This window comes from Acanthisitta chloris, unplaced genomic scaffold (genome assembly GCF_000695815.1).
Source record: "Acanthisitta chloris isolate BGI_N310 unplaced genomic scaffold, ASM69581v1 scaffold39350, whole genome shotgun sequence".
Classification (NCBI taxonomy): Eukaryota; Metazoa; Chordata; class Aves; order Passeriformes; family Acanthisittidae; genus Acanthisitta; species Acanthisitta chloris.
The window spans coordinates 22928-35506 of NW_008652916.1; the positions used below are offsets into that span (position 1 = coordinate 22928).

General features: G+C 45.6%; 1 protein-coding gene across 1 annotated transcript; it reads right to left on the bottom strand.

Annotated features, from left to right (window-relative positions):
• Positions 1–4290: 4290 nt before the first annotated feature.
• ADIPOR2 (adiponectin receptor 2) lies at positions 4291–12165 on the bottom strand (the record flags this gene model as incomplete). The annotated part of the gene is made up of 6 exons (XM_009078803.1): positions 4291–4992; positions 6434–6627; positions 8042–8229; positions 9225–9411; positions 10069–10240; positions 12046–12165. Coding segments are annotated over 6 exons (993 nt in total), but the record flags the coding sequence as incomplete, so codon positions are not given.
• Positions 12166–12579: the final 414 nt, after the last annotated feature.

The following is a 12579-nucleotide window of genomic DNA, read 5'->3' on the forward strand; positions in this document are numbered from 1 at the left end:
AGGAGGGGCCTGGCCACTGTGCTGGTTTCACAGCGTGTGGCCCCTGCCACACAGAGTGGCCAAAGCCCCAGGCTGATCCTGCTCCTTCGAGTTTCAGCCAACAGTGACTTTGTTTAGCCCCTGGCAGCAGGGGCTGCAGCCTGCTGTCCCTCCCTCCCACCCAGCTCTGAGGGACACAGTACTGCCTGCAAACCTGGCAGGAGGCTCCTGGCAAGGGCAGCACACCCTGCCCATCAGAGCTGGGGGCACTGGGCCAGAGCCCCAGGCTGAGAGCGGTGGCAGAACCGGCGGCAGTGGCAGCAGCTCCCTCCGAGGAGGGATGGCCAGCTGCCCGTCCCAGCAGCAGATGCCACCCCACTGTCCCCATCTGCCACAGAGAGCAGCTCTGGGTGCCCACCAGCCCCACAGCACGGCCTCAGCCACAGAGAACAGCTCCTCAATTTGGGGAGCTCAGCTCCAGCCAGCACCGGCACAAACCCCAAACCGCGGCCACACGTTCGGAACAGTTAAAGGTGAAGACAAAGGCAGTACTGGAACTGCTCACGGTGTCATTTGTCTCCATAAGGGAAACACACCACTGCTCTGGGAACACGGCCAGGCCCACGATTTTCCCATCTCATTTACAACTATACTGGTTCAGTTTTTATGCCAACTGTGAAGTGCCTCTGTGCCCTGTTGTACCACTACAACGATGAAGCTGCTACTGAGACCATGGTGAATCTCCAGTGCAAACATCTCCCAGCTCAGAAACAGTAACTCCTCTTTTGGTTAAATGTGAATCTTACTAGAGAAGGGCAAAGGTGAAACTCCTGAAAACACCACAAAATTTCACTACAAGGATGGTGAGACACTGGCACAGATTGCCCAGGGAAGTTGTGGATGCCCCATCCCTGAAACTGTTCAAGGCTTGAGGAATCTGGTTTATGGAAGCTGTCCCTGCCCATGGCAGGGGGCTGGAACAAGATCATCTCTAAGGTCCCTTCCAACCCAAGCCACTCTATGATTCCATGACAAGACCAAGCTGGCAAACCATCCCCTTGTGCTCACACAGGAGTGCCAGGCTCACATTCCAGCATCCCTCTGCAGGGAACCTGCCTTATTGGCAGTGAGCAAGATGGTGAACAAGGAACTGGTTACACTGCAATCCTCTCAGCTGATGCTCAGGTGACATTGGGCAGTTTCCTCCTGCACTTCTCCTGTGTTGCTCATTGTTAAAATGATGAGGTGGGATGTACCCAGTGCTGCTGTGCACCCAAGGCCAGGATTCCTTCTTCAAGAGCAGTATGTACCTAGGAAGTAACACACATCCTCTCCAAGGAGCTGATCATTTTAGGAAACTTCATTCAAACTACATCAGTGCTCTGCACTCCTAGAAATCAGCCTGGAGAATTTCAGCTTGGGGACTCCAGGCAGATGCAGAAGCACTGAGCAGCAGGAGGGTTTGGTTCAGACAAGTTGCTTTGATGTCACATAGGAGGCAGGGATAAAAAAATTATCAAAACGAACTCAGTTGCCTCTAATAGCCTCAACTAAACCAACCTCAGCTTCTCTGTCCTAATCATATGCTTCATTTATTTCTAGGTTATTAAAAAGTTAGGCAATGGCCTTAGACACCTCCACAGCAGCACTTCAGTCCATATTCAGGACACTTGGCAGCAATGAAGCAAGTGACTCTTGGGGGAGGGCAGAGCATGGCCACAGCTACATGCAGAGGAGGCAGGACATACAATCTTAGCCTGCCCAGGCAACCTTTAAGTATCACTCTGCTTTCTGCAAACAGAATAAACCATTCATAATTCATTTTCAAACGTGGCAGCTACCCTTAGTGCACTTCGTGTGCAATCTGATGCTGGCATTGTCCACAGTCCTTGAATTTGCTTTTCATTAACATGAACTATATCCATCCTGAGACCTCAAGCTGTCAAGGTCATTTACAGGAGCTGTCTCTTACAAGTCACTGCAAAACACACATTCTGAGTCAAGTAACTGACAGAAAACACAGCTCAGCTGTAGATGCTCAGACTTGGTGTGAGCCAACACAAGAGGAGGATTAAGCATACCTTGCCCAGGCAGCTCCCAGATGTTTGCTGACAGCCAAGGAGCAGTGATGATGGAGCAGAATTCACCTCTCTAAGCACAGGTCTGTTCTGGTCAGCACCACTCCCACCTCCCTTGGGAAGGAAGGAAGCAAGAGTGACTCTTTTGAGCTGCATACACAACATAGAAAGACTCAAACTAGACAATAATCCATTTGGTTCTTTTATTAGCAGAAGTTAAGAATACAGCAAGTAATAAGATCCCATCTTATATGGAACCATCACCAGAGTCCCCCAGCCATCAAAACCCCAGAATGTGCTTCATTGCTTCCAACAGTAAGCAATTTTTAAAAAGAAATATACTGAACAAGGCCACTATTTAATGGGGAAGGAAAGAAGCTGTAGGTCCTAACTATTCTATGGCAATAACCTGCACACAGAGCAAGCAAGCCTCTGACTGCTGAGAGTAAGGCATTCAGGTGCCAACCTGGGAAGAGTTCTCAGCAAAAGCTACAGAAAAGTGCACAGCTAGGTTGTTTTTATTGGAACACACAAACTTCTTGAACGGAGAGACTGACTGGGTTAAGAATAGCAGGTGGAGTACTGTGTTTTTGTAATAGTTCTGTGCTGTGTAGGACCAGGTTACAATCACCCTTCGAGGAGTGAACGTGGGATGATCCAGGATGGAGACTGCTGCTTCTGCTGGTACAGTTCAGAGGCATCCCAAAGCACCTTACAGACAGCTCTGATTCTGATATGTACCATGCTCAGACTCCAGCACACTTCCTCAGGCAACTCTACATCTTTGTCCAGGATGCCAGTGCTATTAGCCCTTACATCCAAGTTAATACTGCTCTTTACTTCATTTCAGTACACACAGACCTGTGATAAACTACTTCCAGCCCTACAGGCATCCAGTGTTGTGATCATACTGAGAACAGGTCCCTCTAAGCTTGCAGACTGCTGCAGCACCTCCTTCTGCAGCTGACCTTGCTCCTCAGAGGCTTTACTCCATTCCAGGGGTGAAGCCTTAGTATCCAGTCAACTTCAGGAAGGTATTCTGCTTCTACCTGACTGCATTAGACAAAGGAGCTGCCCACAACACACTCTGCGACATCCAGGGTATGGGAAGATCTTTGCAATCTGTATCTTCCTCTTGAAGGATGAAAACTGAAACACTTGCAGGAGTCTAAAAATACCCCAAACCCCAACAACAAAAAAACCTCCACACAACAACCAACCACCTTTTACCTTCCTTCCTTCCAAAACACAGCATTCTATGAGCTGTTTAACTCATCTGTGAGAGAGGTAATTGCTCTGAATTTCCAGTTAAAGACTCCAAGCAATACCTGTACCATAATAAGCAAAACGTTCGAGTTTCACCTTACGACTCCAAAGATTCTCCTTCAGTCTGGTTCCTGACTGGGCTCCAAAGATCAAGCTACATCAATTCCACAAGAGAAGGGTACAGACCTCCCCTTATATAGGAGGTGCATCTGCTCCACAGCAATCCAGCTCAACTCTCAGTTTTATGTTTAAGAAATACCAGCAGTCCCATTGCTAAAGCACAGATGGGAAGCAGACCTAAGGAGAAAAAAGAAAAGGAACTGCACTGGGCTGGTTGTGGATTTATTCCTCTTAAAAAGCAAAACCTGCAAACTCCCTTGGCATATGGAGCCTGACACACGAGAAGGTAATGTGCTTGAGGTCTGCAGTAACTGTTAACTCCAAGTCCTGGAGCACACAGCTTCCTCCTTCCAGTCCATCTTAACCCCACCTCTGTTTCCCCTCACATGCTCAACTACCTCCTGCCAAGTCTATCACCATCACTTCTCCAGCCCAAACCAAACAGGCAGCAAATGGCAACCTCAGCTGGGGGCCTTTGGGTATAGGCAGGCACTGATAGAGTTGGACTATTTGCCATTTCATGTTATCCCATCACACTCCAATTCATATGATGAGAACCAAACTAACTACCTGTAAGACCCATCATCCCAAACCACACATGCCAGGCGAGCTCGGATGCAGCTGTGCCACACACCTGGGCAGGGCACGTGTCTCTCCAGTTACCCCAGTAAATCTGTTTGCTCACACTGTGACCTGGATGGAGAAGTGATCAATCCAGCCTTCACAACCCTTGTGGACATGTACTGAACCTACTCCAAGTGCTGGCCAGGACCCCACACTGCCCAGGGCATGCTGGCCACAAGGAAGATCTGCAGGGCCAACACGCTCCACTCCTGGGAATTTTACCTGGTCCTCCTGCAATCATTTATTTTGTGCAAAATTGAAACAGTGTGTGGTACTTGCATGTTGCATTCTTTACAAAAACCCTTTTCCCCCCACCCATTATTTAAAACATTTATATAAATTTTATTTAAACAGAAAGTTAGAAATCTTATTTACAATTTGTTTTTCTCCCAAAAGAGCATCTAAAATCAACGCCCAAACCCTCCAAGAGGATATAAATTTAACCTTGATTTTTTTTCTTTTTTTTTTTAAAAAAAAGGAAACTGCTAAGCTATCCCTCCCCAGTTCTACAAATAAATATGGCATTGAACAGAAGCCGATTTGGAAAGGGTCCTCTGTAGCTCAATCTGTAGATCCCAAGAATAAATTAGGGTTTCAGAATTTCCTGGTCTTCAAATTGATTTATTCCATTGCTTGAGGTATAGAATTTATCTTGGTTAGTCAGAATCCCCACGAAGCTCCATGCCTCATCAGCTGAAACTTGGATTCTTCTTAGGTATTCCTTTTGCTAGCCTGTTTGCTTCAGCTGCGCCGGCAGCTCTGTTTTGGTTACGGCCTCGGGCTGAAGGCTGTTCTACTGCATCCCATCCTCCTCTGTGCAGCCTCCTCCGACCATGAAACGGAACTCCTGGAGGTTCGACACTCCGTGGAAGTGCACGAAGGCACCAGCCACCACGAAGACGTGGAACAGCTGATGGGAGTGGAACTGTGAAGAGAAAACACGTGTGTTCAGGCGGCGCAGGCTGCGCTCTCGTGCCACCCTGCAGAGCCTCGGGGCAGCTGAGGCACACAGCAACCACAGCAGCACCTCCAACCACAAGCTACAGCCTTTTCCAAGCTGTGTATTGAAGTCCATCCCACTCCTATCACTAGCAAAAGAATCAAATTCTACACACACACATGTCCCCTTTGCCTTCAGAGCCATCTCAGCCAGCTGTCAGCCAACAGATCTGCTACAGAAGTGCTAGAACTCATCTTTGCCAAGGGACAAGGATCATTCCAGAGCCTGAGGCAAAAGGTTCAAGCAGGACATTTTTTAAATGGTTCCCTGCACAAGGCACACTGGTGGTTTATTGATAAAAAGGGCTCTCTCGTATAGATAACAGGTACAAACTCTGCTCTGGCCACAGGCCTAAGTTTTACCAAGTGATTTTTGAATGCTGTTATTTTAGTTCTCTACCACAGATTAAAACAGTGTTGTGTTAAAACCTAGAAACAGCCAGCTGCTCTGACTGAACACCCAGGATGCTACTGAATACAGCACAGCAGAACGAAAACCACGAGGCAGCTACATGACAAAGCTACATGACAAAGTTTGAGGGAAGCCATACCAAAATGGACATTGCTCTTGAACTATTTCTACAAAGGTGTACTTGTAGGCTTCATGGGAAGCTTGGGAAAGAGCTGGTGGGACACCAGTGTTTTTGGAGCCTAGCTCATTACAGTAACAACTAATTAAACTTTATGGCCATTTAAACAAACCTAGCAAACTGCTGCCACTCAAACAACCCAGGCCTCATTCTCACCTCTAGTCTTCTTTAGGGGCCTTAAACTATCCCAACCTCCCCCTCATCTCTACCCCTGCTCCACCCAATTTCTTTCTTTCTATCTTCCCCATGTATTTCCCCTCCACAGCCTTCATTATTCATTCCCTCATACCAAGTGTCCCCCACCCCACTTTCCCATCTTCTGGGCCAGAGATCCCCCCAAAGTTTATCATCTCTATCCAGCATTTTCACTGGCTGCACAAGATGAGGAGCCAGATATGGTGAAGATCCCAGAGAACACACTGAACATCAGAGAAACAACCAGGCACTATTCTGCACAGCAGCAAAATAAAGACGTGTTTGTAGAGGCCTCAACACACACGCATAAAAAGGTTTGCTGTGCTGCTTGCCACCTGTTAAAGCTATCCAGTACATGTGCTGGGGTGAAATTGCACACCAGCAGTTACCTCAGCCCAGCCAGGTTGTGACAACTCAGGGAGAGAGGCACCGGGTAAGCCAGGCTCAGAGCCCACACCTGTTTGGCCCCTGAGGACCTATTGCTTCTAGTGCAGCAGTTGGAATAAGAAGACATTGACACAACATCTTTCAGCCTCAAGGGGAACATGTTGGTCTCCTCATCCAGTCATTGTGTAGACTCACCCAGATGTCACACTTGCCAGGGAAGAATCTCTCCGGGATGCGGGCAGCATATAGTGCAGCACCAGTGATGTACAGGCATGCCATGAGTGCCAGCCAGCCTATCTGCCCCATTGTGGCTGCCTTCAGGAGCCCCTCAGAGATGACAAAGTGCAGAGTGGGAATTATCCCACTAAGACCCAGACCTAGAAATACTCCTGGGAGGCAAAGAAAATGTGGGAAAGTCAGGTTTGAACACAGAGGCGATAAACGGAGACAATGAAAACACAAAAGCAAATGAAAGGTGACAACTCTTGAAGCTAGAGGTCCCCAGAAGAGATTTACTGGAGAGGAAGTTAAAGAATGCACAGATTTCCTTCATATACCACAAGCTACTCAGCTCTGTGTTCTAGCAGATAGCTGAAATATTTCATTTTCACCAGATATTAGGAAAAGGTTTTTCCCTGTGAGGGTGGTGAGACCCTGTCCCAGGGTGCCCAGGGAGGCTGTGGCTGTCCCAACCCTGGCAGTGTTCACAGCCAGGTTGGATGAGCCTTGAGCAACCTGCTCTGCTGGGAGGTGTCCCTGCCCAGGGCAGGGGTTGGGGCTGGATTATCTCTAAGGTCCATTCCAACTCCTAAAATTCTGTGATTCTATGATTTACTGATGGCTCCTGCCAGCCCCAGTGTACATGAGGCCACTTACAGCTCTCGGCCTGCAGAGGGAACTGAGACCACACGGACTGGGTCTCACTTCACCACACTCCTCAGGAGCAAGAGGAGGAGAGACAACAAAGAGATTGTTTATCATACACTGCACAAGTAGTTCGAGGAAACAGAAAAGCAGTGTCTGTGCTCATCTGAGCAGCCATGTACAAGAACATGCTTTATTCGTTTAGATTTTAGCAGCAAGTATAGGAAACTTGTTTGAAAAGTGGGTGTGGGGGGAACAATCATGTCCCATACAGAGACTCTAAGTTTGGGAAGCTGAACTCTCTGAAGGTAGACCAATAACTTGTCCAGGAAATCTAGACTTACTGTAGACAGCATGTGCAGGTTAAGAAACAAGAAATATTACTATTCAACCCAGCTGCATGCACATTCCATAGCTGCCCCTAAAGCTTTCTCTTTCTTCCTACCTTGAAATGTGAAACCAAATCTGGTTTTGTTCTTTTGATGACGTGAAGAGAAATATAGTCTTTGTCTTATCTATATGTTTATCTAGACAAATCATTCAGATTAATTCAATCATTGAATAATTTGCTAGTGTCTGAGCCTAGGATTACAAAACCAAGATCAGCAATAATAGTACACATACACACACCAAGCAGTCAGTCCTTTTTTGAGAGAGCAAAGTTGCTAGATATGGCTAGAAATACTTTGCACTACCTTCCCTACTGCATGTGTTGATGTCCATCTCAGGAATGCACTTCAGGACTTGCACCAGCCCTTGGCTGTGCATCCAACTGGCTACAATAAATGCTGAAAGAAAACCCATCGAGCTCCCAGTCCAAGAATATTATCTCTCTATAAAATTAAGCTCTCTGAAGTCTTCCCAAGATGGTTTTTCCAAGTGGCAGGTACAAAGGAGGAAAGGCAGTCAAGAAGCAAAACAGTTAATTTCAAGTCTTACCTGCCCTTACCCCCCGGTACTGAGGGGTGGCAAACCTGTCCCATTGTGAGACAATTATGGCTGCGATGCCCAGGACACAAATCACAATCAAGTAGATGAAGCAAGGCTGAGGGTTGCAATAGAAAGAGTAGTACAGCCATGGTACAAAGCTGCCCATTATGAGAAGTGCAATGCCAGAATAATCCAGCCTGGAAGGAAACAAGAATCAGTGTGAAGTCCTCACACCCACAAACTCTTCTTTAGTAGACCAACTATCTACTTATCACTGCAAAATGAAATTACTCTACTGCAACTAACCTCCTCATGGCAACTCTTCCACTAATGCCCTGCTAGAGTAACAGACTACCCTGACACATGGCTAATAAGGCCATTTTTGGATAACCTTTAGACCAAAGCTTTTTGAGCCAAACTCAAATTTGAGTTTCAGGTGAGGAAAATAGCAGCACAAGAGCCTTGTAAACACAGGGCACACTATGTTGAGAGAGCACAGCCACTGCAAACACTAGTCAGGCATCAGCTTAAGTGAGCACAGCAGAGTAACGTGGCAATTTTTCAACCATGCTGGTTTTCTGTGCACCAGTGTAGAATCAGAAATCCACAGCCCTGACAAAATGCTCCTACAAAAGTTCATGGAGGTAATTTTTCAGTCAGGGAATTCAATAGCTGGTTTACTTTAAAGGTGGTCTTACAGATTATAGAATCCTAGGTTGAGTAACCTTAGGAAACATGAGATGTTCAGCAGCCAGCCAAAAAAAAAAGTGCAGCGAAACCAAAAGACCAAGACATCTTGAAACACATTATGGAACTGTCTCACATGAGTTTAAGATTCAAAGTTAGTCAGAATAGTTGAAATGACAAGAAGTGGTAGTTCCATTAAAAATTCAAAGCCCTGCAACTAAGCTCAAGGTATATTACTTACAGCAGCAAGAAGCAGCAGGCTGCAAGCACATGCCTGCCAAACAGCAGAAAATGATGGACTTTTAAGACTAAAATGACAGCACAAAAACTCATGCTGAAACAAACTGTAATTAGATGAAGCTGCATTAAATCTCTGCTCAACTCTGTTCCAAAGTACATGCAGTCATGAAATGAACAACTCCCACACTAGGGCTCCAGGCACAAATCCCAGCCCTGTTTTCCCACCTGTTTCCTATTTGGCCTGTCCTGTTCTCTAGGCACTTACTTGGAGAAGAGCCGGGAAACACCTTCTGAGTGGCAATAAACTGTGTGGAAGAGCCATGAGAAGGAGAGGCAGAGTATGGCTCCCAAGAAGAACAATCCAACGACCACTTTCTCCTGCACAGGTGCTACGAAGGACATGTTTGGCCGGAACATGTAGAAGGTTCCCAGACAAAGGAAGAACACACATCCTGAAAAAGAGTAAGGCAGAAAGGTGTCAAGTTCAGGCATACTGAAGGCTCTTCTGTCTGAAAACACAACTTTAATATACAGGACTACTAAACACAGGAGTTGCCTGACAACCAGCAGCACACAAACAGAATAGGGTACTGCCCCACTTCAGTGATGCATTCCAACCACAGCTCTGTCTCAGCCTGATACAATACAGACTTGCATGGACTCTGTGTTTTCACTTGTTTTGTAAGATGCCTGACAACCAGTTGGACATTCTGTAAATGAAACATCTGTTGAAAATGTAGAAAGAGAAGGGCATAGTTCAAAGAAACCATTTCCCTTCAAGGCAAGTTGAAACCACTCATACAACCTGCAACTTAAATGTGTCCCTGTAGCAAGAAATGTAATCTCAATTAAACCTACACACTTACGGAAAAAAATTACCTACCAGTAATTTATTAACTGTTAGGAAATTTTTAATGCATTTGTTTGCATTGTATGTCATAATTAAGGAAGCCCAACCCAACTCTGGTTGGGATAAAATTAGGAGAGGAATAATTCAACAGGTTACTAGTGGAATGACAGTGCTGACCATCCCAAACCCCTTTCCATTTCGCTCTCAAAGAAAGAGCAAGGAAACCAATTAACCTCAGATGATAGCAAGCTGAAAATACCTAGAAGATGTGTCCAGATGTTACCAGTCTCTGTATGTATTCTGAAGATGCTCTTGAAACAAGCCCGGAAGGAAGGCATGGGTGGTCTGTGGCCATGCAACAGGTAGTCATTGTCCTTTAGCCAGTCAGGCAGAACATCGTGGGGAATGACTCTCCATCGGCCCTCCCATACCTAGAAGTTAAAGCATTTTAGTTAAATGCAGGGAATTGAGTTCCATCAATGTATGGCTAAAGTCACAAAACCTGTGTTAGTAGAAGTGTTGGAGTACAGTGAATGGAAAGGAGTTGGTGGGACATCTCTGGGGAAAAGGCTCTGCACTTGAAATATAACACATTAGTCATTGCTCCCTATTCAAAACTCTGTCATTATGAACTTGAACCACACCACCAGAGAAAGAAATACTTCAGCATTTCATTGAACAGGAAGGCTATTGGGCTTTTCTACTGCTAATGAAGGGAAAGCATTTAATTCATTTCCACGTGCTGTTATTTTACAGATCACCTTTTCCATTTAACTGAAGAAGCCTACACCTAGTTCTCTCTCCAAAAAATAAGCCTGTTCCTCCACCACAAGCCAGCCTATGTATCTGCTGGCATGTGGGGCAGTCTAGCAAAAGCAGCAGGGCCAGAATGAGTGAAGGGGCAATCACCCAGCAACAAGTGTCCAACCACTTATTCACGTTAGGGGAAAACGTGCTCCCACGCTCACAAAAGAAATGGTGACAGATGAGTCAAGGCAACAGATTTGTGACTCCCAGTTCCTTCACATTTCTTCTGTAAAGAGAGAATGTGCACACAGCTATCCTTGCAGCTGGTTCCATGTGAAACCAAGTGTGCACAGATGTTCCCAGCACTGCTTCGGTAACATAAGACACGCAGTCCCAGTTTGGCGTCGGAAGCAGCACTGCCAAGCAGAAAGGTGTCAGGGAACTGCTCTATGTACCGGGGTTGTTTCTGCAGTGTTCCTTGGATTTGCTGGCTGGCTAGTATTACAGGAGCAGGGCTGAAGGTTCCTGAAACACTAAGTTTAAAAAGCTACATTCTTATTTCAGTTTCAACAACAAGAGCTCAGAGTTTTTAAACCAATCCTCCACACTCATGCATGAAGCAAAACAAAGCCATTCAGAATAACCAACCCAGATAAAGACCAGGTTCTTAAATACATTGAACAAGAAAAACTGGTTTACTTCATGAACTAAGGATTTGAATTGAGGTAGAAACAGAAGGAGGCAATTCATTTTACACAATAGACTCTACAGAACATTTTAAAAGAGGGGAAAAGTGTATAGTAAAAAAAAAAACCCAACACCACAAAAACAACAAAACAACCCACACACAAAAGACCACCAAGTAACTAAGGTCCCTCTGTAAAAAGCATCAAAAATAGTTCATAAAACTAGCAGGAACCAGTGTATAAAGGGGCAGCACTCCTGTCAGCAAGAAAGGAGAGCCAGAGACTCATACACCCCCATGGCTCTAAAAAGTAGCAAAAATGAGCCAAAGACAACAATTAAAAAATCTACCATGGATTTACTCAGATAGCTTTAATACAGCATTGTTTGCCAGCTGGGGCCAAAGCTTATTCTACAATGGATGCACATGGTGCTGGAAAAGCAAAATATTTGCCAGTCTGGAGAAACCTGGACAAAATGACCTTGTAGATGAAAGTGCCTGGAACCAGAAGGCTTTTCTTCTTTGCACTCACAGGTGTTTCTCAAGAGACACACCTGAGTTATGATCAGCTTTAGACTCTCACTGTAATCCCTATTGCTCCATGCTTTACAATTTAATCATATATGACAGACTGAGATCCTGAGAAACTGTAGTATGGCTAGTCAGAACACAGGATGTCCATTCAGGGGTGGTGTGTACCTCTTCTCCCTCACATTAGTAGCACAGTTGCTGCAAACACAGTCTGTTTCCCACTGGAGCTTCCTAAAAAAGGACACTACTTCAGCAGTTTCCACACGCCCTTACCTTACACACGAACTCTTCCATTCTCTCCATAGCATGGTGGGCTTGCAGAAGAGGTGACATACCCATAAACCCTTCATCTTCTTGAAGTGACTCAACATTGTGTTTATAATCCTCAGAACACTGTGGGGAAAGAAAGCAGAGAAGACACTTTGTAGAAAGATGAACAGAGAAAGGTGACATTCTTTTCCATACAAAACTATGATTTGAGGTCTGGGCAAATAAAGAAGCCTTTCCTTGTATGGCACTGAGGAAGGAATTCAGTAGAACAAGCAAAAAAATTATTACACTCTTAGATATCTGAGAAGGACTCAGATGTCTAATCCATTTTGCATATGTTTTCAGGAGGTTTGGAAGCAAGCAGTGCTCCTCTGAGTTATGCTTCATTAGAGCCCAGATACGGCGTCTGGGGCTCACAGCCTTCCCACCTTGGGGAAGGATTTCATGTTTCCATGTCACTATGCCAGTGTTAATGCCTCTATAACACATCTGGCATTTGAGGGTAATGAAAGGTATGTCAAGGAGAGGAAACCTTGT